At 53.1% G+C, this 26,204-nt stretch overlaps 1 protein-coding gene across 1 annotated transcript in view; it reads right to left on the bottom strand.

The window, feature by feature from the left end:
- The window catches only part of APCDD1 (APC down-regulated 1), a 33,399-nt gene continuing 7,195 nt past the window's right edge, over window positions 1-26,204 (bottom strand). Inside the window, exons 2-5 of the mRNA XM_086373203.1 lie at window positions 18,925-19,108; window positions 15,382-15,913; window positions 3,055-3,376; window positions 1-1,969 (exon numbers count right to left, since the gene is read on the bottom strand). Of these exons, the coding sequence (XP_086229329.1) occupies window positions 1,518-1,969; window positions 3,055-3,376; window positions 15,382-15,913; window positions 18,925-19,108 (1,490 nt within the window). The 3' untranslated portion in view covers window positions 1-1,517. The remainder of the gene's footprint in view (window positions 1,970-3,054; window positions 3,377-15,381; window positions 15,914-18,924; window positions 19,109-26,204) is intronic.

The raw sequence follows: 26,204 nt of genomic DNA, 5'->3' as shown, positions 1-26,204 counted from the left end.
TTTTGTTTTGTTTTTTTACATAATTTTATTATATCCTTTAAAGACAGCATTAGTGTTAATTAAATAGATCCACAGGTAAAATGTATATTGTGGGACTATCTCTGACATCTCTGTTTATTAAACTGGGCAGACATTAAGTTAGTACTTTCATTGGAATAAGCCCCCTCAACTGCAATGTAAAATATCACCTAAAGACACAGCACTGTGGTCCCCCATGTCCCCTTATAACTTATCACCACAGCGTCTCATAAAGGCAGCTCTTAAGTACAGGTGGGACTCTTGACCTCAGTCATGGTTTGCACTCTTGACCTCAATCATGGTTTGCATGCCAGGCTCTAGTTATGTCCAGGCTTTCTCTCGGTGACTCACGCTTCCCTCCATGGGTCTCTCCTGGCCACCACCTTCGGTGTTCAGAGGGCATATTTCCTAATAAGCCACAGCAACTTGTGCACCCTCACAGACTCTGTCGACGATGCCCTGAGACTCTCTGCAGTGACAGAGCTGGGTCAGCCCGGCCTGAACCCTGAGCAGGGTGAATGGTCTCTGGGGACCCGGCTAGGACGCCCCCACTGCCTCCTCTGGACAGCCAGGGCCATGGCGCCCACATGTGGTCTCTGAGTCTTAGTCTTTGAAGCAGCAGAGATGACAGAGTAAAGCTCCAGGCGCCACGTGAGCCAGGACAAGGTCCCCCAGAGAGGCCAGACCAAACAGGCACCGCGTCACTCGGGTCATTCTCCCTGAACCGTGGCTCCTGTCCGTCTGCAGTGGGAAGGGTGCTGATCCGCACCGCCCCACCCCGTGCCTGGGCAGTAAGAGTGATGAGCATCTGGTAGCCAACCGGGGACCAGCACAGACCAGCACCTCCTTTCCCAACAAGCTAAAATGACCATTGTTTAAATGACTCTGAAACTTTAATTACAGATACTTATCAACATCTGAAAGTGTGGATTCGTTCTCTTTCTGCGGAAAGGCTGGCACGGTTGTTCCCTTACACCCATGTCTTTTCCTGCTCCCTGTCTCTTCTTTATGTAAAAAAAAAAATGTCTGGATCACAGTCCCAACCAACTCTGCTCTGCATCCCTTGCTGGGAACTCAGAGAGCAAAGCAGGTTCACAGGAGCAGGAAGCAGCCACAGAGAAGTAGCAGGAAAAGCTGAAGCCAGAGCTCCACCCCAAAACGCACAATGATGGAAAGGAAGAAGAGAAGATGGTGGAGCTCTTGCCCTGCTGCCTCTGCCAACACGCTCGCCCGAAACCCTCTGCGGTCTTAAAGTGCAATTATATGGTGAGGACGCCCAGGCCCGGGACCCGACTGGATGGAGTTCAAAGCTGACTCTTCAAACAGCTCATGACTCAGGCTGGGCGGCTTGGGGGGGTGGGGGTGGCGGGCGGGTAGGAGCACCATTCTCAGCCGCTCAAGTGCATCTGAGGAAGAAGTGTCTCTTCTTTTATAAAGAAAGTCTGTAAATTGTAAGGCATCCTGGTGTGAGAAAAAAAAAAATCACACCCTTGGCACTTCTAGCCGAGGCCGAGCCAGGGTGACAGAGTCCAGAGGCCGGTGAGCCCGGCCAGCAGCAGGGGACCTGGGCTGCTCCCGGGGGCCCGGCTGCGGTGCCCGTGCCCCCCGGGGTCCTCGGAGAAGTCCTCAGGCCTGGGCGCCGACGAGGCGCACTGCACCAGGGGCATCTGGTAGGACGTGGCTCTCTTCTCGGGCCGGTCTGGGCTGGAGCCGTCGCTGGGTCTCTGGCCGTTGAACAGCAGGTAGCGGCCGCGTGTGTCCCGCTCCATCTTGAAGATCTCGTACTCTGTGTGAGGCAGCCTGATGCCCAGGGCCACGCAGCCATTGGTGTGGGTCACATCCTGCTGGACGCCCACCTGCCAGGAGCCCTCGGCCCCACACTCGTTCCCGCTGAAGACGTTGAGGAGCGAAGCCGTGGCCGCGTCCATGGGGGTGACCTTCATGTGGTTCACTGCCAAGGAGACAAGATGGCTCCCTGATGCGCGGCTGCTGGTGGCACCACGCCCCAGGCCCCTGCTGTCAGCCCACCCCGAAGACCATGGCCCACAGGAGGGACTCTCAGATGGAAAGAGTATCACGTGTGGACGTGACCAGTGGCCACCCCCGGCACCCTGCAGGGACCACCAGGGGAGGTCCAGCCCATCCGCTGTCCATGCTGAGCCCACAGAGCGGCTGACCCAGCCTGTCCTAGGAAGCCAGACTGTCCCCGCGGAGTGGTCTCTGGGGACCCCACTCATTGGGATGGACACCATCGTCAACAAAAACTGGAATTTGTTTTTACGAATAGATTTTGAGGTTTTTAAGTAGTTTTGGTGTCACACACCTATATGAGCGAGCAGTCATGCAAATTAATACTGGCCTGTGAATTGGGCGACTAAGGTTAATTAGGTGGCAAGCAAGAAAAATATGCTTAAATCCATTAAAGGGAAACCCCAACCAACTTCAAGCCCCTCTCAGGGGCCATATTCTGTGTACACACAAGAGCTGTGGGGGGTCTTAGACCCAGAGGGTTGTTCTCTGGGCTACCACCATGGAAGGCCCATTCTCCCTGGAGCCTAGCTTCCTCCCTATAGGGCTCAGGTGCCCCGGGGGGCTTATCTGCATTGTCAGACTTCATAATAAATGGACTGAACCCTGGGATGCTGTCATGGGAGGGGTCACACCACTGTCTTATTTGTCCATGACAGGGTGGACGCCTGCCTAAAAAGATGCACAAGCTCACACAAGCCTAGAAACAGAGCCCATAGGACCCCCTGGCTGACGGCGGCCTGGCGGTGTCACCCTTCACCTGCCTGCAGGCCTCCGACCTCCCACCTGCCAGTGGGTGGCATCTTCTCCAGGGCCAGACGGGGAAACATTGGGGCACCAGAGGCGCCACTGACCACAGCCCAGGGGCCACAGTGAATGATGCCCTGGAGGCTGGAGGTCTCCTCCCCAACATCCCTGCAGAGAAGATGCCCTGTGCCCTGGCTCCGCCTCCAGGCACGCCCCCAGACCGCCCCCATGACATCAGCTCCGGGGCGGGGCGGGCCCTACCTTTGAACACGAACTCTGTGCCGCCCAGGACCCTGGCGGAGTGCACGCCACGGCTGTAGCGACCCCTAGCGTAGAGGGTGAAGGTGGGGTGCTTGCACACGGGGTCCGAGTAGTGATAGTAGTGCCCCTCCCAGCTATGGTTGTTGTCGTGGAAGATGAAGTGGCGCGTCAGGAAGAGGACCTCGGGCCGCACCTCGCAGCGCTGGCTCACCCACTCGCCGTGCAGCCCCACAGTTAGGTCCGCCTTGGGGGGCAGCAGGGGCGGCCGGTGCTCATCTGAGCGGTGGATGATGCGGCAGGCGACGCAGGCATGGTCGTGGTTCTGCAGCCCAGACACAAGGTGGGAAGAGATGGTGTCCAAGAGGGCAGTGCAAACGCACAGCCTTTGCCTCCCCCGGGGCCCCGTACCCTGTAACCAGGGTACCCGAGGGTGCCTGGGGGCGTGTGTGCCCGCCTGTTCTCACCAGTGCACGCTTGTGTGGGCTGATGGTAGAGCCAGGCCTAAGTATTTCAGCTGTGATCTGAAGGCCCTTTGAAAATCCTGTTACATCTTATTCCATACCACCTGTCCTGGACACTTGATGTCAAAAAGAAAGGCTGGTACCACCTTGCCCAATTAGGATGGGTACTATCAAGACCCGGCTTCCCCAGTGACTCAGCGGTAAAGAACCCCACCTGCAATGCAGGAGACATGAGAGACCCAGGTTCGATTCTTAGGTGGGGAATATACCCTGGAGGAAGGCATGGCAACCCAGTCCAGTATTCTTGCCTGGAGAATCCCATGGACAGAGGAGGATGCTGGGCTACAGTCCATAGGGTCAGGGCTGAAGCGACTTAGCATGCACTATCAAGACTAGCGGAAAATGAGAGTCTTGGTGAGGACGTAGAGAAACCGGAACCCCAGTGCACTGCTGGTGGGAATGTAAAATGATGTAATTGCTTCGGAAAAGAATTCACTTAGGACCTGGCACCCTGCTTCTGGTTTATACCCTAAAGAACTGAAGTCAGGGCCTCAAAGAGGAATCTGTTCACCCATATTCACATCAGCACGATTCACAATAATCCAAAGGCGGAAGCAACATTGTGTATCAGTGGCTGAATAAAGAAAATGTGGTCCAGACATACAAAGGAATCGGATTCAGCCTTGAAAAAGGAAGGGGATTCTGACACATGCAGGTTGTTACATGGACAAACCTGGAGGACATTATACCCAGTGAAATGAGCCGGTCACAGAGGACAAACCCCCGTACGATCCCACATAGAGGGACCTCAAGTGGACAAATCCATGGAGACCAAAAGCAGAACAGAAGTAACTGGGGGCTGGGATGGATGAAGAGGAAGGTTATACAACAAACCGAATGTCCTTGACATCACCGAACTGGATGCCTAGACGTGGCTAAGATGGTGCACTTTGTTACCTATATTTTACCACAGTTAGATTTTTCCACTGAAAATAATTATGAGACACTAGAAGGAAAAAGGGCCTCCGAGGTGATGCTAGTAGTAAAGAATCCACCTGCAAATGCAGGAGACATAAGAGACGCAGGTTCAATCCCTAGGTGGGGAAGATCTGAAGAAGGGAATGGCAACCCACTCCAGTATTCCTGCCTGGAGAATCCCATGAACAGAGGAACCTGGCAGGCTATAATCCATGGGGTGGCAAAGAGTCAGACATGACTGAAAAGACTTAGGATGCACACACGCTCAAAAGGAAAAAAGCACTTCAGTTACCGTGGGTGACTCGGGGCGCTGTGTCATGAGGGTAGGGGTCTCCAAGAAAGAGGGCATGAGGGCTTGGCCTCAAGGAGGCAAGAGCAGAGGCCAGGGAGGATGTGGGCACTCCTGTACCCACCTGTATCCACTGGCCCGAGGTCTGGACAGTGTGCCAGCTCTTTGTGATTTCTGCTTTATGGCTTTAAGCCATGTAATTAGTGTGAGAGCAGCCAGTTGTCTGTGGGGAGTGCCTCTTTGCCTGGGCCTGCCTTGGGGCATCAACCTGGATTCTTCACGAGGGCTGTCTAGGGCTGCAGCTGAGAAAACCCCCTCTGAGTAGGGGCCCCAAGACTGTCAGCCATGTGGATGCTGTCTGCCTGGAGCAAGGCTTGGGGTTCATAGAAAAAGCTGAGGTCTGGGAGTTGGGAGGGCAGCTCCGTGACCAGACAGATAGCCACTGCCGGCTGCAGGACCCAAGGCACAGGAGGCCTGTGGCCAGGGCTGCCTCCCCAAATAGGCATCCTCTCTGCCCCTCTCCCTGCCACCCGGGCTGCCAGGTGCCGGCCACGCTAGAAGCCCACGCCCATGTAACTGCTCTGTGGTGGGAGGGTGGCCCTGGCTCTGCCCCTGCCTGGGGCCCACCAGGCACAGCTCCTAGCCTGCGGGCAGGACTGACAGGTGGTCACTCGGCAGGCAGGCACTTGTTCTCTGGGCAGAAATCCAACCTCCAGGCCTTTCCATCCCTCGCACTGACTCTGAGAGGGGCTGCCCCTGAGAGCGGGCGGGCAAAGGAGGGGACCAGGGCATTCCAGTCGCCCCCTCGACGCTCTCCTTCTGGGACAGTGTGACGCCCACTGACAGACCTTGTGCTCATCAGTGGAGCCAGGCACTGTTTTCGGGAGAGGAGGTTTGTTTGGGGCTTGAGGAGGAGATGCAATAGGCAGCACAGAGGCTCCTCTGTCCCAGGCCCCATGTGTTTGTGCACCTGTGGTTTCCTGCCCAGATCTCTGAGATACACAAGAAAGTGCCCTACAGCCCGTGGTCAGCAGGGGGCTGTCTGCAAGCCACCACGAGGACACGGACTGGAAGGACACATGCACACAGCACACGAGGGCTTCTTTGCACAAAAAATGATGATTCCAGCCATGGCAGGAGATCCAAGGGCCAGCAACTGCAGCTGGGGACTGTAGGAAAGTTACCAATCTCTCCATGTCAACGTCCCCATGCATAAAATGAGCACTGTTATACCTGCATAAATGCTGTAGGAAATGAGCACAGATTAAGGCAGGTCCCACTCTGTACTCTGAGAATTGCTACATAGAGAAGTTTCAGCAAGTTGGGTCTGTGCGTGCATGGTACTTGGTAGGAAGACCAAACAAACAGCACTTCTGCTGTATGTGCTGCATGATAGGATGAAAAAGATAAATTTAGTTGAAAGAAAGCATCACTGAATTCAGTAATTTTGCCATGATGTATTTTCTTGTAAATTTCTAGGAAGTAAAGGTTTCAAGTATTTTTTACCCCAAAAGGGGGTTCTGATATGCAAAGTCTGGGATGGAAAGCTAATATAATGCCTGTAACACTGTATGAGCTCCCGCATCCAGGAAGTTAGCCCCTTAATGGCTAGTGTTATTGTGAGCAGCACCTTGATCAAACTATACCTGCTGTCCCTGCTTCCCCACCCGAGTCAACAATATCTGAGTGAAACCAGCCCAGTACTCAGACTCAAGTCTCTGAGATTTCACAAACATTCTGATGCTGGTGCCTATTAGCAACCATGCCAGGTGGTGCAGGAGACACCCTGGAAAGAGAGAGAGCCCTCTGAGAGCACACACCAGGCTGCTTCCAAAACACACACAAGGAGCGACAGTTTGGCTACTCCCCTGGGAGCTCGCCAGCTGGCACCTGCTGACTGCTCCCCCACTCCTGCCTACCAGCCAGATCCTACACAGCCCACATGCACTGCAGGTCCCGACAGGCTGACCCAGCCTCCACTTGCTTGCTCCTGCTTCCACCACTCGGTTTGCTATCTGGGAATTTAAAAACATCACTTGTGACCACTTCATTTCTGGCCAATCTAGGAAGACACGAGCCTCAGTCCCTGAAAAGATCTGTTTGTTTCCTCAAACACCAATATCATTCAGGAAGTGCCCAGAATTCTTCGACTGGGCGGATGGGGCAGCAACAAGGGGTCTTAGTTCTTAGAAGAGCTGCTCCGATGACACCAGGGATCAACTGCTCTTCAGAAAAGGAACCAGCTCAGAGGAGGGAGCACTACTGTGGGGCCCAGGCTGGTCCATGCCCAGCACGGTGGTGTCTGGTGTTTTTCTTTAAGAATGACAGGGCAGGGGTCCTAAACTCTGAGATGAAGACCTGCTGAACTCTGGTCCCTTCATGTGAGTGAGGGTCCCGACTGAACCATTTCTGGTTGGCAGCGGAGAAAGGCAGGCTGGGTAGTTTTGGAGAAGCTTGTCATCCATCAGCTGGGAGGGAGTGGGAGGAAGCTGGCCCTTGGGTATTGATCTTGCCAAATTTGTAAACTAGTTACTTGACTTCATGCATCCTAAGTCGCTTCAGTCGTGTCTGACTCTGTGAGACCCCATGGACTGTAGCCCACCAGGCTCCTCTGTCCATGGGATTCTCCAGGCAAGAATACTGGAGTGGGTTGCCATGCCCTCCTCCAGGGTATCTTCCAAAGACAGGGATTAAACCCATGTCTCTTATGTCTCCTTCATTGGCAGGCAGGTTCTTTACCACTAGTGCCACCTGGGAAGCCCCTGTAATGGTAAAATATACATAAAACTTTCCATTAAAGTGCATTCACATAGTGGTCCAATAATCACCACCAGCCGTCTCCAGAACTTCTTTATCTTCCCAAACTGAAACTCTGTCCCCCCTCATTTGAGCCCCTGACAACCAGCATCCTACTGTCTCTAAGAATATGACAACTTGAGGTCCCTCATATATGTGGGATCATACAGTCCTTCTTGTAACTGGCTTATTTAACACAACGTCCTCAAGGTTCGTTCACATGTCAGCCTGTGTCAGAATCTCCTTCCTAAGGCTGAGTGGTACTCCACTGTGTGCGTGCGCATGTGGTTTAGCCATCAGCCGCTGGCGGACATCTGCTCTGCTTTCACTTGTTCCCTACAGTGAACGATTCTGTGAACATGGCTGTCCAATATACCTCAGACCTTGCTTTCAGTTCTTTAGGGTCAATACATGGAATTGCTGGATTGTAATTCTGTCTTTGGGCTTCCCTGGTTGCTCAGTGGTAAAGAATCTGCCTGCCACTGCAGGAGGCACAGGTTTGATCCCTGGGCCAGGAAGATCCTCTGGAAGAGGACATTGAAACCCACCCCAGTATCCTTGCCTGTATAATCCCATGGACTGAGGAGTCTGGTGGGCTACAGTCATTGGGTCGCAGAGTCGGACACGACTGAGCGACTGAACAACAACAACTCTGTGCTTAACGTTTTGAGGACTTGCCATACTGTTTTCCACAGCAGCTGCACACCGTACATTCTCACAAAGGTCCCCTTTTTCTATATCCTCACCAATTGCTACTTTCTCCTTTCTTGGTAACAGCCATCCTAACAGGTGTGAAGGTGGTAACCCACTGCAGTTCCGATCTGCATTTCCCTAAGGATTAGAAATGCTGAGCATCTTTCATGCGCTTATGGGCTAACTTGTACATCTTTTGTGGCTGTGCCACATGGTGTGGAATCTCAGCTCCCCAGCCAGGGACTGAACCTGTGCCCTGGCAGTGGAAGCCTGAAATCCTAACCACTGGACTACCAGGGAACTCCCTTTACTCATTTTTTAATTGGGTTTCTTTTATTGTTATTGTTGTTGAGTTGACTAGTCACTATTTTAAACAACTCTTTCAGTTGGTATTAAGAAACTAAATGTCACAAATGAGTGTGGGATTTCTGGCCTCTCGATGGACACTGTCAACAAGGAGACAGTTTCAGTCATGATTGGATAAAGAGAACAACTTTCTGTCTTGTGGACAGGATTTTTTTAAAAGTTCTGATTTGTGCTGTTAATTACCACCATCCTTGGCTTGAATATTGGACTTCCCCGGTGGCTCAGATGGTAAAGAATCTGCCTGCAATGCAGGAGACCCAGGTTCAAAGTTCAATCTCTGGGTCGGGAAGATCCCCTGAAAAAGGGAGTGGCAACCCACTCCAGTATTCTTGCCTGGAGAATTTCATGGACAAGAGAAGCCGGGTGGGAAGTCCATGGGATTGCTAAGAGTTGGACATGACTGAGCGACTTTCACTTTCACTTTGGCTTGAATAAAACTCAAAAGACCTATAGGAACAACCGTGGGGAAGCAGAAATTAAGGCTGAGATACTGCCCCAGGTGTGAAATTTCTCTTTTCCAAGATGCTTTTCTTTTTTAAAAAATATTTATTGATTTGGCTGGGTCGGGTCTTAGTCACGGTACTTGGGATCCTTCCTTGCAGCACAGGACTCTCTAGTTGCGGCAGGCAGGCTTAGCTGCTCTGTGGCGTGTACAATCTTAGTTCCCCAACCAGGGATCAAACATGTGTCCCCTGCATTGCAAGGTGGATTCTTAACCATTGGACTATCAGGGAAGTCCCTCAGATGCTTTACTTAAATAGCAGGCTTTTACGATGACTAAGGGGGAAGAGCGTTTCAACATGAGGAGTGACCTGCAGCAAGAAATGGGTTGGGTGTCTATAACTGAAGCCTTAGGCCCCACTCCCCACCCCTGGAGGCTGGCAGTCTGTCTGGCCAGACCGGAGCAGCGCTCAGACCCCTCTCAGCCTGGTTACTGCCGGCCAGGAGCTGACACGGGTGCTGAGGGAAGAGGACTCAGCCGCACAAAGATGCTGCCCGGCAACCCCGTAGCTGTGATGCAGGCACCACGGAGGGGCCCAGCTGGAAGGACAATGGGAGAGGGCAAGAGAGGCTCGGCCGCTTCTCAGTCCTGTGTGTGGCTGCCTGATGCTTCCGGAGCAGAGTCGAGGGAACACTGCATCCTGGAGGTAGGATGGGGCATTGGGTGTGTCCCCTGGGGAACAACACTGCATTTCCTAGAAACGGTTTCCTAGGAGGTTTAGAGTCTGAGCTGTGAGCTCCCAAAGACCTTTCCTATAAATCACACAAGAGAAAATCCTGCCTCCAGCTTGCCGTTGCAGACACACTGCGCCCAGACGCAACAGCCGGATAGAAAGATCCTTGAGAAGAAGGCTGGCTCTTCAATACAGATGACTGTAGGGGAGGTTTCAGAGGGAACTCTGAATTAACGTTTACTTGGTTGTGTCCTAGAGCATTTAAAGAGCTGAAGGCAACTCATCTTCACAGTCGAGTTTGCCATGAAGGCAGTAGACCCCACATCTGACCTCTGCCCTGTCCTCTCCCCGCAGCTTGGCCAACACCCCAAATGCCAGGACTCCCCCTGGACTTCCCAACAGTTGACTTCCTGCACCCAGGAGCTCACGCCATCCTCCCGGCCTCCTGCCCTTTTAAGGGATGAAATGCTTACCGCATGCATGGTCCCTGACAACAACAACTTCCTGGTCTGCTGACTCCCTGAATAAAGCAATCTTGCACTCAGGAATCAAGAAGAAAAAAAAAAAAAAAAAAAACAGAAAACAAGTTTCTACAGACACAGCGGAGGCCAGCAGCCATGAGGAGTGGCCGTTGTGTGATAACACATTTCTTGGCCCCGGGGTGTCCACCTGAGCAAGCCCTCCAGAGTCCAGAGCCCATCAGCTGATCCCATCACTGCTGGGCAGCACCCAGCCCCAGGGGCAGGGTCACGGTTCTTTACAGCAGCATCCTGAAGGTAAGCTGGCTTCTGACACTGTCTCAGTCTTGACTCCTTGAATCCCCTGTCCTCGACCACCTCTTCCAACTCCCATCACCTCCACAAACCCCTCTCCTTTCCCTGCAGTGGCAGAAAAGAGCAGGGACTTGGATTCCTCTGTGAGCTTTTGGATCCTTCTACCAGTGCACCTGTGACACTCACTCACACCCCACCAAGAGTCACGCCAACCACAGGCCTAAGGAGAGACCCTTCCTGCCACAGACCCGCCTCCCGGAGCTGGGCAGAACACCTGCTGTCCATGGCCACTGGTCCAAGGTCCCTGGGATGTCACAGATGTCACTGTAAACCTGTATTTCTCACATGCCCTGAAGAGCCTTGGAAAGACAAGCTCCCTCCAGACAAATGGCTGTTCAAGCCCAGAGGTCTGCAGAGAATGCAGGACAGAAAGCACATGGGAACCCCTGCTTCCTCCCAGGGCTCAGGCAGCCCCAAAACACGGGGCAGGGCTTCTTCCTTGCCAGGCAGCCCCGACATCACATTCCAGGACAAATACCTCAGGCACGTGGCTGGGGAGAGTGGTCTGGTTTGCAGACACCTCTCTGATTTACGATGCTGTGGCCTCACCGGCCTAGGGTTTTGGAAAAAGCCCAATTCCGTTTGCTCGCAAGCTTGATCCTGAGGCCCTGGTGTTTCCAGCGACCCCGGCAATCTTTGCTCTAATCACTTTTGATTCTGCCGAGGAAAGAAGGCGCCTGGCTAACCCTCCGCAGCACAGGAATCCAGGCAGAGGGGAACGTGCCCTGAAGCTGAACTCGACTCAGGCCGAGCCTCTTCTTTCAGGGTTACTTTAGGGGGTCCTGTTTTTCTTTTTAATGAAAAGTAGCCAACTTCATCCGGAAGAATCCTCCCAGGAGGCTCACCTGAGTCTCTTCAAACATCGCGTATTTGCTGAGGGCTCTGAACCTCACAGCAAAGTTGTATAAAGCTAAGAAAAACAAGCTGATTTAAATTTTCTATTTTTACACGGTGTCCCGTTTCCAGAGGGGCTGAAACGAGTGGTTTTAAACTCAATTTAGCATTTAAGCTAATTTTCAGCCAGGTCTCTAAGGACTGGCGATTAGAGGAGGTGAAGGGTTCAGATGGGGGGCGGCGGGGCCTGTGGTCTGTCCGGAAGCACCCCCAGCCCCTCCTTTCCCAGGCAGTGGGAGGGCGGGCCTGCGGGAGCCAGTGGGCAGGCAGTACCTAGGGCCCTGGAGAGGCCCTGGAGGCCAAGCCCATTGACCTGCTCTCCCGGCCCGCCTGGGGAGGGATAGCAACACTTCCTGACCACTCGCTAGCGGCGGGCCCAGACGCACACGCCAGGGACAACAGGAGAAGAACGGGCCTTTTCAGCTCCCCGAGCCACGGGGCCGGGCCAGCCTCCGCAGAGAACACAGCCCAGGCCCTGGACACCGGCCCGTGTCCGCCCAGCCCCACCACCACTTCATCTGTGGCCACCGCGCTCCTCCGAGCCTCGGAGTCCTGCCTTTTTGGAATTTGAGTGTGGTAACAAATTTGGATAGCGTAAGATCTCAGCACAAAGGTACAGAAACGTTCCCGGTGACAAACATCTGTCCCTGGCCGTACTGTCCCCTCCTCCTTGTTCCGACATTGCAGAAACACCAGGTCCCTGGTCAGCCTACCTTCTTCTTCTGTTGCTAGTTTTACACATGATATCACACTCTTCACACTGTTCAATACCTTCCTTTGAAACAAAACAAACAACAAAACTCGACAGTGTGTCCTGGGTAGTTTCTATGGTCCAAGGCTTTCTCCACCCTTAGCAATTCTTTAACAAGGAGAGGGATTGTGGCCTGGGGTTTAAAGTTTACTTCTTAAGCATCTGGGGAAACATTCCCCGCAGAGAAGGGAAGAGAAAACAGGAGGAGCCACCTTACAGCCTCGTCATCGCTGGGCAGCCCTCCTTGGACACCCTCCCTGCAGGAGCCACCTGCCCCGAGGGCTCCTTGCTGCAGGCCGGGTGGGCAGCCTCTCCCAATGCCTGATGGTGCTCTGCATGTCAACCCCATCAATTCTGCTTCTTTTACAGAAAAGATTTAGTTCCAGAGATCAGAAAAACACTGTCAAGCCTGCAGCTGGTGACCCCGGGAGGCCTGGACCCTGGGACTGGCTCCATCTCCAAGGTCCAACGTTGTCAGAAATCAAAGCCTTGACTTTTTAATGAAAATCCTAAGAAGATCAGCCTCATAGCTGCCACCCATGCTGATATGTCATGACTCACTTCCGAGATGTGTGTGCTCCAGGAGCTGGGGTGTGAACCTGGCTCTCCCAAAGACGGCAGGGCTTGGTGAGGGAAGTCAGCCCAGTGGGCACAGGAATGGGGGTGCCTCTCTGGAGCCACCAGCTCAGGAGCAAGGATTTACCCTTTAACTTTGTTTTAAGAGCCGCAGAGCATTGAGAAGTGGCAGAGACAGAGGTGGGAAGAGAGAGCTGGGTGCAGGCATTCCCTGCTTTTCCAGGTGTAAGGAGAGTGCAAGAGATCAAAGAGCCCATGTGAGCATCCTCAGGTGAGGAAGCAGGGCCTGGACCCCATGATGTGCACACACAGCCCCAGGTCAGGTCCAGGCTATCTGCGGCCTCTCCCGGGAAGGGGGCCTCCGTCTGGCCTCCCTCTCCTTCCTGGCCCCTGACCATCCTGCTCACTAGCATCCTCGCTGGACCATAAGCAGGAATAAAGGCTCTGCTCCCAGGCGATCCTCTAATAGGCTCAGCCAGGCCGGGTTGGGACTCTGGCTCCCGCGGAGTTTCCGGACGAGCTGCAGGCCATCCTCGCCAGTGACACACTCACTCACTCCCAGAGACAATGTGAATGTCAGCTTGACTGGGCTCAGAGGATGCCAAGTGCACGTCTGCAAACCCCCTTCCCACAGTGTCTCGACACCAGAAGTCTGGAGAGGAGCCACAGTGTCTGGACGTGGCAGCCACCTGCAGAGGTCCTGCGACATCCTTTCACTTGCCAGGAGCCAGGCCTGGGGCCCCTCCATCAGCTGCGGAGCAAGCAGAGCCCATGCCTGCCCTCTTTCTGTGAGGGTGCCTGGGGTCCTAGGGGCAGGTGGGCTGCCCTCTCCCCCATGACCCTGTCCCATCTTTGCTCCAGATAGCCCAGGAACTTGCAGGGCACAGCACATAGACCTGACCTGGGTCTGCTTGGAGCCCGAGGAGGGGATGTCCCTGAGACACGCACCCAGAGGAAGCAGTGTCTCCAGGCTGGCCTCCTAGCAGATGTCCCACAGTCGTCACAAAGGTGACTTTCCCAACTTTCATGGCACAAGCTTGCAGTCACAGAAAGAAAACAACTGCGGTCTGGTGGGGGGCAATACCATGCGGTACCCTCACCAGCCATAAGCGCCCTCAGAGGGTAGAGAACAAACCGGATGAGAAACCAACACAACATTATAAAGCAAGAAAATGAAAGTTACTCAGTCGTGTCCGACTCTTGGAGACCCCATGGACTATATAGTCCATGGAATTCTCCAGGCCAGAATACTGGAGTGGGTAGCCATTCCTTCTCCAGGGGATCTTCCCAATCCAGGGATCGAACCCAGGTCTCCTGCATTGCAGATGGATTCTTTACCAGCTGAGCCACCAGGGAAGCCCAATTCTCCCCCAGTTAAAAATAAATTTAAAAAGACAGAAAAATAAAAATCCAACAAATAAACCACCAAGCAAAAGTCAGACAAGCCCTGGATTGGAGAGCTGCTGTTCTAAAGAGGATTCCAGAAAAGCTGGTCTGATGCGGGGGGGTGGGGGGGGAAGGGGTTCTCTGGCCCTCCCCCCAACATCCCAGGCCCCCTGCCTGCCTCCCCAGATGCTGTGGCGGAAACCATCCTGTTACTGCAGACACAGACTCCAAGCCTGAGGGAAGGAAGTGCCTGGTGAATCCAAGTGTAATTAGGGGGTCAGAATTCAAGATTTTCATTGTCCCCATCACATCCTCCCCAGCGTCACAGTGACTTAGGTCTCAGTCCAACCGGGAGAGGGTGGAGTCTCGGGAAAGATCTGGGTTCAAGCTCTGACTCTGAAAGTCACTAACCAGTGACCCTGGGCAGGAGACCACCCCTCACACCTCAGCTGCTCGCTCTTGTGCTAAGAGGGTGGTCGTTTGAGGCCTCACAGGGTTGTTGTGGAGACAGAGCAGGAGGCTCTAAGGGTCCACAGCCCTCACCCCCACGCCCACCTCCAGGGCCAGGGGATCCCCACCTGGCTGCCCCTCTGTCTTTCCAGGTGCTAAGATCATAACCCCTCTCCATTTCCTGCAAGCTTTCCTCTTGGACTCATAGAAGAAGCTCCCAGAGGGTCAGGACAGAAAGAAAACTTAGAAATTTTCAAGGATGGCCACCAAGGCCCTTCTGAGCCACCAACCCAGGCCCATCACCCTCATCAGATGGGAAAACCAGGCCCCATCACAGAGCTGGAGGTGAGCCCCCAGGTGCCCTGACCCAGGTCCCTGTCCCCTGGCCTGTGGCCCTCCCATCCCATCACCCCCAGTGGTCCCTCTGTGACAGAGTCACCCCCGACATCTGGGGCACAGTGGGGCGTCAGGGTTCCTTGGTGTTCTTCTGGGGTGGCTGGTAGCTGGAACCCCCAGTCCCCCCATGATGCAGCCCCCCACTCCCACCACCCCCCCCCACATCCAGGGCCAGCGGGGTACCTTGGCCTTCTGCAGCAGCAGCTGATAACTGGCCCCGCCCAGCCCGTCGGTGTTGCGGAGAGCCCTAGCTCCGCCCCCCACATCCAGCCCGGCGCCTTACCTTGGCGTTCTGCAGCGGCGGCTGATAACTGGACGGCCGGTAGAACATCCTCTGGGCGGTGTCGGTGTGCACGTCCCCGAGGAAGAGCTCCTCCACTAGGCGGTCCAGGCTGTGCGGCAGGTGCTGCTTCTCCACGCGCACCAGCTGCAGCTCGTGCATGGCGAAGTTCACGGCCCGGGTGCACTCGCGCCCGCCCTCCTCCTGCCACAGGTCGTAGGGCACGTCCTGCACCCAGGCGCCCCCGGCAGGCACGAAGCCGGGGCACGTGTGGTTGACCAGCTGCCCCAGACGCTCGGCCACCGCTTCTGAGTGGCACACGACCTGCACGCGGTGCAGCTGGTAGTCGGCCTCGGTGCCGCCGCGGATGATCCAGGAGGCCTGGCGCAGGCGGATCTTGCCGCGGACCACCAACGTGTAGGTGGGGCTGGTGCAGCGGTTGCCGCCATAGTAGAACTGGTAGGCCTTGAACGTGTTGTTGTGGTAGAATCGGTAGGACCTGGTGATGAACTCGGGGCCCGACCGCACCTCACAGCTGCGGGAAAGCGGGGCAGACACCCAGTGAGCCCGGAGCCGCAAGAGGGGGGCATCACAGGGGCCCAACCCCTCACCTCACAGCTCCGGAAACATGGAGGGATACTGTGAGCACATTAAGCAGGGGAGGTCATCACAGGGGTCTGGCCCCACACCTCACAGCTGCGGTCAGTGGGCTGGCCAGAGAATCCGTCCACTCATCACCTTTAGCCAGATCCTAGTCTTGGTGACATTGGGACGTTCCTCTCACCAGTCTTGGCCTTTAACCTGCTTGTGTCTATTATTTATATATAAACCTAGTAGGTATGGTAAATCTGGTTTGAGCCGTGTGTAGCTAAATCAAGCTGTGAAGCTGACATCCCAAAGGCCAGTGGTTCTCAAAATTACTGTTAGCTTACAAACTGGTGGATGGGCATTAGGGCTTCCCTGATGGCTCAGTGGGAAAGAATCCACCTGCAATGCAGGAGACGCAGGAGATATGGGATTGATCCATGGGTCAGGAAGAGGAGGAGGAAACGGCAACCCACTCCAGTATTCTTGCCTGGGAAATCCCATGGACCGGGGTCTACAGTCCATGGGTCACAAAGAGTCAGACAAAACTGAGCATTACTGGAAGTGGGTGCCATTCGCTGGGGAGAGACCTTCATCTGCCAGCAGATGCCGAGTGGACATATGGCACCCAGTGGTCCTCTGAGCATCTGTCTCTGTGACAGAGGGAGAGGAAACCCATATTCCCCCCATCCCCCTGGAGAGAGGAGTCCTTCCATGTAAGAGGCATTCATGTCTGCTGCCATGGTTTAGACAAGAGCACCACTGACTTCTCACACCTCATCTCACTTGAGAATCTGCTGATCCAGTTCTGAGTTCACATCCACTTGCTTCTCCATCAGCCCCCCGACTGACTCCCCTCACCCAGCCCTCAGCCATCTCCAGCTGGAACTAGTCTCCAGCTTTTTAATTGGTCATCCCCAAGTTGAGACAGGCTGGGACCTAGGACCCTTGGCTGCAGTGCCTGCACCTGGACACACCTCTCCTCCAGCAATGGATACACAGAAACTACGAGACTAAAAATAACTGTGTGCATGTGCAGTTGGGCAAATTATGGACAAGATACAGAAAGACCAAAAATCCCACTGCCTTCTGAAGAGCCGGGAGCAAACCAGGGGACTGTGTGTACCCCCTGCACTCAACACCACTTAAGAGGTGGGCAGACCACCTAAGCCATCCCACCTGCCGAACCCTGAACAACATACCCCCTACCCTCATCCCATGTAAGGAACAAGCTCGCCCTTCCCTTGGGGGGTTGTTGTTATCCTTGTTTAGTCGCTAAGTCATGTCTGACTCTTGTGACTCCATGGAGTGTAGCCTGCCAGGCTCCTCTGTCCATGGGATGTCCCAGGCAAGAGTACTGGGATGGGTTGCCATTTCCTCCTCCAGGGGATCTTCCCAACCCAGGGATCAAACCCGAGTGTCCTGCACTGGCCGGCGGATGCTTTACCACTGAGCCACCCGGGCAAGCAAGGCAACCTATTACTTCTTTTTGCTCCCCTCTGCTGCCGCAGGGGCCCCAGTAAAGCTTGGCCTGAATTTCCTGTCCAGCCTCTGATTGATTTCTATTGATTAAGGAGGCCGAGAACCCAACTATCCCCAGTCACTCTTTCCACCATCCCCTTGAGCCAGAGCATCCTTCAGTCACATTGCATCAGGCTGTTAGCAGGGCCCTTGCTGAAATCTCTTCAATGGCATCCCAATTCTCTTTCATTAAAAGCCAAACTCACAAGAGACTTGGTCTGCAGGGGCCCTGGGAGCCGGCTTAGCCTCCTCCTTGGCCTGCTGGGGGCTGTCCCACCCCCGCCCCAGGCACAAGGGCTACCGTGGTGCTTCTTCAGTCCAGCCTCTGCTTGCCCCCCAGCAAGAGCTCTTCCCAGTCTTGCATGGCCAAGGACATCTCAGCTCAAGTGTCCTCATCTTGGTAGCCCTTCCCACCCCAGCCCGTCCTAAAATAGGAGCCCTGATATTCTCCTGGAGCACCTGTTGTTTTTTTTCCCTCCTTGTAACACTTCGTGTGTTTATTTGTGAAATTCCTGAAGACGTGTCTGTTTCACTCTCTGCTACACACACAGTCTAGAACTGTGCTCAGGCGCAGTAAACATTTGTGCACTTCAGAAATATTTGTTGAACAAAATGATAAATTATTTAAAAGTACACTGCATTAAGATTGTCTGTGCCAATACTGATGAGGAGGTTATTCTGAGAAACCCCATTTTTAGGGGAAAAACAAAAACAAAAACAAAAACCCTCTGGGTCTCCCTTGTCTTATTCGCTTTTTCCTCTCTTCTCCAGATGCCTGTGAACCCTTCCTGAGGCACCTGGGCAGGGTCTGCACAGAAGGCGTCAGATCTCACTATTCCCTAGCCTAGTTAGCCATGTGAATTTGCAACAATTTAATGGGCAGGGTGAAGACTACAGGTCTGCCTCTGGGCTATTTTTAAAAGCTCTAATGGAAGATAAGCCAGAGCTCAAACCGGGATAAATCTCAGCTCCACAGCCTGGAAAAGAAGCCAAGAGCTGTGCCCTGGCTGGTCCAGGCAGTGTGGGTCCTTTTTAACGTACTCTCAGACTCTGAAGCTGGATATCAACTTACCAGAATACCGCTAGACTATTTAGACCATCAGAAGCTTGCACGTCATGTTTCAGGGTTGGTGAAACACAGACTCCTTGCTAATTTCACTTGCTAATGGTTCTTTTCATACACGAGTGGTCCTCAGGTTCAGTAAACAAGGACGCTTTCACTCCCAGGTGGCTTCACAGTGGCACCGTATCCCCACTGCCCAGGCTAAGATTTCTGCAGGACCGAGCTCTGTTTCTTCATCAACCCAGGCTTCCAAGAGTCGCTTGGCTCTGAGTGAGAACTCAGACAACCCCAGGATCACTGTGGGTTCTAGAAAGTCTCTGTGCACCTGAGAAACCCTAAGAAGTGCACTTGCCGGGCCCTTGCACCCGGCCGCTTACCCGGTGGACACCCAGTGGCCCTCGATGGCGGGTGGCATCTGCACGGTGATCCTGGCTCCATTGTGGAGGTGTTTGAGCATGTGATGACACTGGGATTCCTTGAAGGCCCGCCAGGCGCTTTTCTCCAAGGACCTGGGATGGGTTCTGCTGTCCGGATGAAGGAGAGCAGAGCCCTCTCCCAGCCCTAAAACAGAAACGTGGAAGCAGGTGTCAGTGGAGCCCTAGAGACGTGAGACTGGCGGAGGAACTTCCCCGAGGCAGGGCCATCCCCCAGGTGGGAAACGCCGGGTCTGTGGCTATTCCTGCTCTCCTGGAATTCACATGCCTCAGTGGGAAAGGGTCTCAGGAGATCCTTGCCCAGCTGAGAATATGGGATCTGGGGAGACAATGAACGTGACTTCCATGATGTCACTTGATGAGTCCCTAGCAAAGCCAGAGCCCAAACCCAGTTTCCTGAACCAGCCAACAAGGCCACGCCTCTGGGAGCAGCTGTGCAGGGCTGCAGGGGAGAGAAGCCCGTGCCTCAGGGCCACTGAGGCTGGAGACAGGGCTGGAAGAATGGCAGGAAGGGAGGTCGGGGAGGTGGACAGGCCAGTGACACACAGACAGCAGTGGCCTCAGCAAAAGGGTGAAAGGAGATGGCAGGAGAGGCCCATGGAGCTCAGGAGACACCCTGCCATAGGGGCTCCCTTCTGCTCGTGCTACCTCATGCATCTTGGGCTCATCGGTCTCCAAGTGGATACCCTCTAAAGGTGATGCCAGGCCTCCACTCTCCCTCCAAGGGGGCAGGGGTGATTTCCCTCAGTGATCTTCCAAAGCTGCCACTCAAAGTTGGTGACAAACAAACATATGTTACAGGGTTTAAGAAGACTGAACACTTGTAAATGTTTTCCAGGGTAGAGGGGACCTAGGACAAACGTCTCTTTAGTACATGTGGACCAGGTTGGCCAAAATGTGCATACCACCGTGTGTTCAGGAAAAGGCAATGAAAACAGACGGAGCTGTCTTTCTGAAAGCCTGCTGTTCCTTCTGAGAGTCACTCCTGAAGTAACTCATGATCTGATGGGTCTTTATTGTGGACCCACTAGGTATTCAGCACTGTGTTAGCAAAAAACAAAACAAAACCACTATTAGACAAACATACAACGATAAAAGATGGGTGTTAACAAAACTGATTGTGGTAATCGTTTCATAATAAATGTTAAATGCTATGTCACCACCAAATCTGTTCGGGCAAACCATGTGAATCACACCCAACTTAGAGTGTGTGTGTGTGTGTGTGTGTGTGCTCAGTTATGTACAACTCTTTGTGACTCTATGGACTGTAGCCCACCAGGCTCCTCTGTCCATGGGATTCTCCAGGCAAAAATACGGGAGTGGGTTGCCATGCCCTCCTCCAGGGGATCTTCCCGACCCAGGGATCGAACCCATGTCTCTTATGTCTCCTGCATCAGCAGGGGGTTCTTTACCAGTAGTGCCACCTGGTAATGTGGTGACACTAAAACTCAGAAATCTGCATCAGGTGGTGTAGACACCAATGCTTAGGGCTGTTAAGTAAGAAGCCCCTTCCTGTGGCCTTGAACTCCATCCCAGTGAAGGCCCTTCTGCTGTAGCGATGGTCCTGGGTACTCCATTCCCAACCCTCCCCAAAGAGGAGAAGGAAACAGGCAGGACACAAGCCTACTAACCTGGCTATTTCTCTTTGCAAAGCCAGCCTGTTTTCAAAACACATACACTTTGATTAGCCCCTCTGCCAGGCCCACAGTGAGGCCCCTTCAGTAGGTAAGCTGTGGCTCTGAGAAGGAGGAAAGTCTGGAAAAGTCAGGGGCGACCTGTTAGCAATCCTACATGGACGTCCACCCGCACTGTCTTCTGGTGGGGTATCTATCCCAATTCCAGGGTTTCAGTCCCCATTTGTCTGGCACCTGTGTGGACCTCTCTCAGTTGGCTCTGAACTTGAGGCTGGAGAGGGGTGCCTCCACCAGCCCCAAGAGCCGTGATCATCCTGACAATAGGAAGCACTTCCTGAGTCTCCTGGTGGGAATGAAACAAAGAAATAATACAGTATAACTTGTCATCTGTTGAGTAGTCAACTGTGTGAGCAATTGTTATGTGGCTAAAAAAAATAGACTTTAATTCAAGTCTTCAAGTCACGAGACACTGGGAACTGGAGAAGATTCTCTTTTAAATGTGACACTCAGCATTCAGTCAAGATGCCATGCTCTCAGATCAACCAAGCCAAGCTCTGTTCTAAAACTAATTTATATAAACCCCTTTACACTCTGCAAATGTGTCCCCGTAAAGCTAAGGAAAGCTGGAAGGGAGTGGATATGGGTGAAATGCCGGAACTGGGCTACTTAGGTTTGAAACCGGATCAGCCACTTAATAGATTTCATCAAACCCAAGACTTCAGTGATTGTTAAGATGCATCGTTATTTTATTACCAGTGACAAAAAGCACTTGCATTTAAACAGTGACACAGGCCTTAGCAGCAGTGCCCAGACACCCTCAGAATACGGCCTCTGACTGCTTCATCTCTGCAGAGAGATCTGGCCTTCAGCTGCAAAGCTTCACTCGGGACAGTAATGGCTCTGCTCTACAAGGATCTCGACCACAAAGCTCAAACACAGCCTTGTCTTTTCGTGGGCATCTTCCCTTCCACATAACTGTTTCTCAGTGAGGAAACATGTAAGGGCAGCTACTTCCCACCCTCACTCTGAGATAAACACTTGACCCACTGATGTCACGGGACACCCCTGGCTCTCTTACTGGTCTGCCTGATTTCCACCCTGGTTTTGTTCTCAGCACTGAGAGTGGATTTCCCTGGTGGCTCAGATGGTAAAGCGTCTGCCTGCAATGTGGGAGACCCAGGTTCAATCCCTGGGTCAGGAAGATCCCTTGGAGAAGGAAATGGCAACCCACTCCAGTACTCATGCCTGGAAAATTCCATGGATGGAGAAGCCTGGTGGGCTACAGTCCATGGGGTCGCAAAGAGTCAGATCAACTGAGCGACTTCACTTTCACTTACTTTCACTTTTGTTCTCAGCACTGAGAGTAGAATTTACAAGTGAATTCTAACACCTGGCTCAAACTTTCACTCTATTTTCAGGACCAAGCTATTGGCAACTATGCCACAGGTGGAGAGTAATAAGAGCGCACAGAGAGGAAGTGAGGTGAGGACAGTACGGGCAGCTGGGTCCAGGCTCACGCAGGTGAAAACCCACGTCCCCAGCATGACTGCCACCCACAGGCTCACAGCGACTGGAAGATGCACACCCACTGTAAAGACCTTATTTATGAAAAGACATCAGTCCTACAACCGATGAAACACAACGGCACCATGACCACAAACCCATCACTCGGCCCCACAAGCTCCCGTGCGCTCACCTGTAAGGAGGAGGTGACAGCACTGCAGGGTCCTGGAGTCAGTCTCAGGACTCACCAAGAGCGTTTCCTTTAGCATATGGTTCACGGTTCTTATTAGATGTTAGTTGCTATTATTTTGGAGAAGGCAATGGCACCCCACTCCAGTACTCTTGCCTGGAAAATCCCATGGATGGAGGAGCCTGGTAGGCTGCAGTCCATGGGGTCGCTAGGAGTCAGACATGACTGAGCAACTTCACTTTCACTTTTCACTTTCATGCATTGGAGAAGGAAATGGCAACCCACTCCAGTGTTCTTACCTGGAGAATCCGAGGGACAGGGGAGCCTGCTGGGCTGCAGTCTCTGGGGTCGCACAGAGTCAGACACGACTGAAGCGACTTAGCAGCAGCAGCAGCAGCAATTATTTTAGGGCTTCCCCAGTGGCTCAGTGGTAAAGAATCCACCTGCAATTCACGGGCCGCAGGAAACGTGGGTTCAATCCCTGGGTCAAGAAGATCCTCTGAAGGAGGGCATGGTAACCCACTCCAGTATTCTTGCCTGGAGAATACCAAGGATGCTGGTGGGCTACAGTCCATGGAGTTGCCAAGAGTTGGACAAGGCTGAAACGACTTGGCATGCACACATGCTTTTATTTTAAATGATGGTCAGGCTCTTGGAGGCCCTGAGAAAGCCCTTCCTAACAAGACGGCTACCATAATGGAGAGAGTCCCCCTGACCCTGGTGCACTCTGAGCTCTGCATGGACAGAGTACCCAGAGGTCTGGGCTCCCAGCAGCCGACTCACTGGTGACCCAGATGGACAGGAGCATGGGAGCCCGAGGCCGGTGACAAGCGCTACTCACCGTAACAAGTGCCCACGTGCTGCCACTCTGTGCAGCGTAGGGGCTGGAAGCACAAAGAAGAATGAAGCTGAGTTTTCCCAACATGGAGACTCTCAAGGTCTCGCTGGGCTGGATGTCCGAGGACCAGTGTGGATGGTGGCCAGGTCTGGAGAGGAGGTAGGTTCGGGGTTGGGGGAAGAGGGCATGGTGCTCAGGACCTGTGTGGTTGTGCGGGAGGCGGGCGCCACCCAGGGAGGGTGCCCACAGGCAGCTTTATGACAAGGGAAGGAAGAAAGAAAATCCCCAAACTACCAATTGCACATCATTAGAGAGCAGGCAGAGTCGGACACGACTGAAGCAACTTAGCAGCAGCAGCAGCAGAGAGCAGGCAAAGGGCTTCTAGAGACCAGTCTCCATCTTGCTGCTGCTCCTGTTGGACAACAAGCCACATGGGGGCCCAGGCGAGGTGTTGCCCAGGAGGCCAGCAGCATTGAGGACTCAATAGACAACCTCTTCCTGGGATACAGGGCTACCCACCAGGTGGGGATGAATCTCTAGGGTGGGAAATGGGACTGGAATTTATTCTCTTTTTATCTTTTTCCTTCAAAGTACCCATCACCTTGATGGTTCTTAGGAAGCAAAACTGAAGAGGTCAAGTGGGAGCAGGCAGGAGAAGCTGTCTCTAAGGGTCAGCTCTGGATGAGGTTGCCAACACTCACCCAGCTTGCCTGGTGTGAGTCGTGGACACCTGCCCCATGTGAAAGTGAAAAGTGTTAGTCGGTTGTGTCCAACTCTGCGACCCCATGGACTGCAGCCCATTGGGCTCCTCTGTCGATGGGATTCTCCAGGCAAGAATACTGGAGTGTCACAATGAAGAAACAGACATAGAGAACTGACTTATGGGGAGAGGGGTGGAGAAGGTGAGATGTATGAGGAGAGTAAAATGGAAACTTACATTACCACTTGTAAAATAGATAGCCAACGGGAATTTGCTGAATGTCTCAGGAAACTCAAACAGGGGCTCTGTATCAACCTAGAGGGGCGGGATGGGGCGGGAGATGGGAGGGAGGTTCAAGAGGGACCTATGAGTGATTCATGTTGCAGTTTGACAGAAAACAACAAAATTCTGTAAAGCAATTATCCTTCAATTAAAAAAAAAAGAATACATAAATGAGTAGCCATTTCCTTCTCCAGAGGATCGTCCCAACGCAGGGATCAAACCCAGGTCTCCTGCATTGCAGGTGGATTCTTTAGCGTCTGAGCCAGGTTCCGTCTAATATTCAATCAACGGCTGGGAGTGAAAAGGCCACATGAGGCACCTAGTTCAGCTGCAGGGGAGGCCATGTGGACCGCCCCAACTCCTTACACCCCAGGACTCCCTTCCCAGGATCAGCCATCGGGTACCCTCCAAGACCAGTCTTAGACTTCTGGCCAACCCAGGGCCCCATTTTCTCGCATTGCCAGGACTGTGTCAGCTCCAAATCTGGGACTGAAACTAGCAACTCACTCATTCACACCATCAGAAAGGCTCTGGAGGGCCAGGCATTCACTCTGTAGGCACATCCTACAGTTGGGGGAGAAACCAGACCCCAGGGCTTATGGAGGGGCTCGTGAGGGGGAGTAGGCTCTGAGTTCAGCCTTGGTGGGGGTTCCTGGAGGGGCCGCTGTGTCCTGAAGACAGTTTTCAGCCCACGCCCAACACAAGGAGGAAGGATGGAGAGGCCTCATGGAGGAGAGACCCCGGTGTGGCCAAGGACAGAGCCCCGTGTACGTCATCTTGAGCATGGAGTGGGCTGGACCAGGGAAGAGGAACCCAAAGCTTTTAGGCAAACTAACACAGGATAAGGATTCCATTTGGGAAAGACTGCTTTTCCCTTTTTTGGAGGGATGAGCAGCAGGAGGATCAATTATGAAGCTTCTGCCATGGCTCAGTGTATCAATTTTGCCTGAATATGTGAGAAAGATGAGCGAAGGGACTTGCTTTCAACAAGCAGTAAATCTTCTCTGTGGTTCTAGAGAGGCATGGACCATCTCTGGCATGTGGTAGGGAGAGGTCTCACCAAGAAGGTATTTAAAAAGGAAAGGAAGGAGGGAAAGACAGAGAGAGGAAACCAGGAGTATTACTAATCAGCACTAAGTCTGGAAACAAACTCTTGCAAAATACTTAAGGGTCCACTTTCACCTGTCTCCAACAGCTTAAATCGACATCCAACTCCAAGGCGGCGACTGTGATAACAGTTACTACCTGAGTGTACTTATTACTTATAATAGTAAATGTCTTATCACGCATAATAACTTTAAAACCCTGCATTTGATTAGATTATCAGTATAATCAGAAGTGCATTGGCTAATCACCATATCTGCTGTGTTGTGTGTTGTCCTGTGCTGAGTCGCTTCAGCCGTGTCCAACTATTTGGGACCTTATGGACTGTAGCTCGCCAGGCTCCTCTGTCCATGGGACTTCCCAGACAAGAATGCTGGGAGTGGGTTGCCATTCCCTCCTCCAGGGGATCTTCCCAACCCAATTTGAACCTGAGTCTCTTAAGTCTCCTGTACTGGCAGGTGGGTTCTTTACCACTAGCACCACCTGGGAAGCCCCGTCGCCATATTTGGTTGCTGACAATTCTGCCGTTGGACATTGAGTGCAGTTGACATGACGGTCTTTCAGGTTCTTAAGGTGGTGCACGGTGAGGTCACTGTTAGGAACAGCAGTGCCTGTGGGTGGTGCTCTGGATGCAGTAGTCATCGGTGAGCAGGTGACAGTCCTATTTAGGCCATGAGAGGGTCCCCCTCTCTGTGTTTCTCATATGAGTCAGGAAATACACATGTATGATGCACACACAAATAACATCAAGGTTTTGGTGAACTAAGGAGTCTAGATGTATTGGTCAGTTGAGAAGACTAGCGCATCGGGTCTCATTCGTTAAGTTTTGTTGCAAATAACTACAAGGAAAAGAGCATCTCAAAGGTTAACCAGCACCAGCACAGGTAGAAAGGGGCTGTTTCTAGGCTTCAAGGTGACTCTGGCCGGTCATCGAACAGGTGCCTTTGTGCCCCAGTACAAAGTAAAAATTAG

Source organism: Bos grunniens, chromosome 24, assembly GCF_055505025.1.
Source record: "Bos grunniens cultivar Pamir isolate PY7600 chromosome 24, Bosgru_T2T1.0, whole genome shotgun sequence".
NCBI classification, from domain to species: Eukaryota; Metazoa; Chordata; class Mammalia; order Artiodactyla; family Bovidae; genus Bos; species Bos grunniens.
This window is presented reverse-complemented; position numbering and strand designations above follow the sequence as displayed.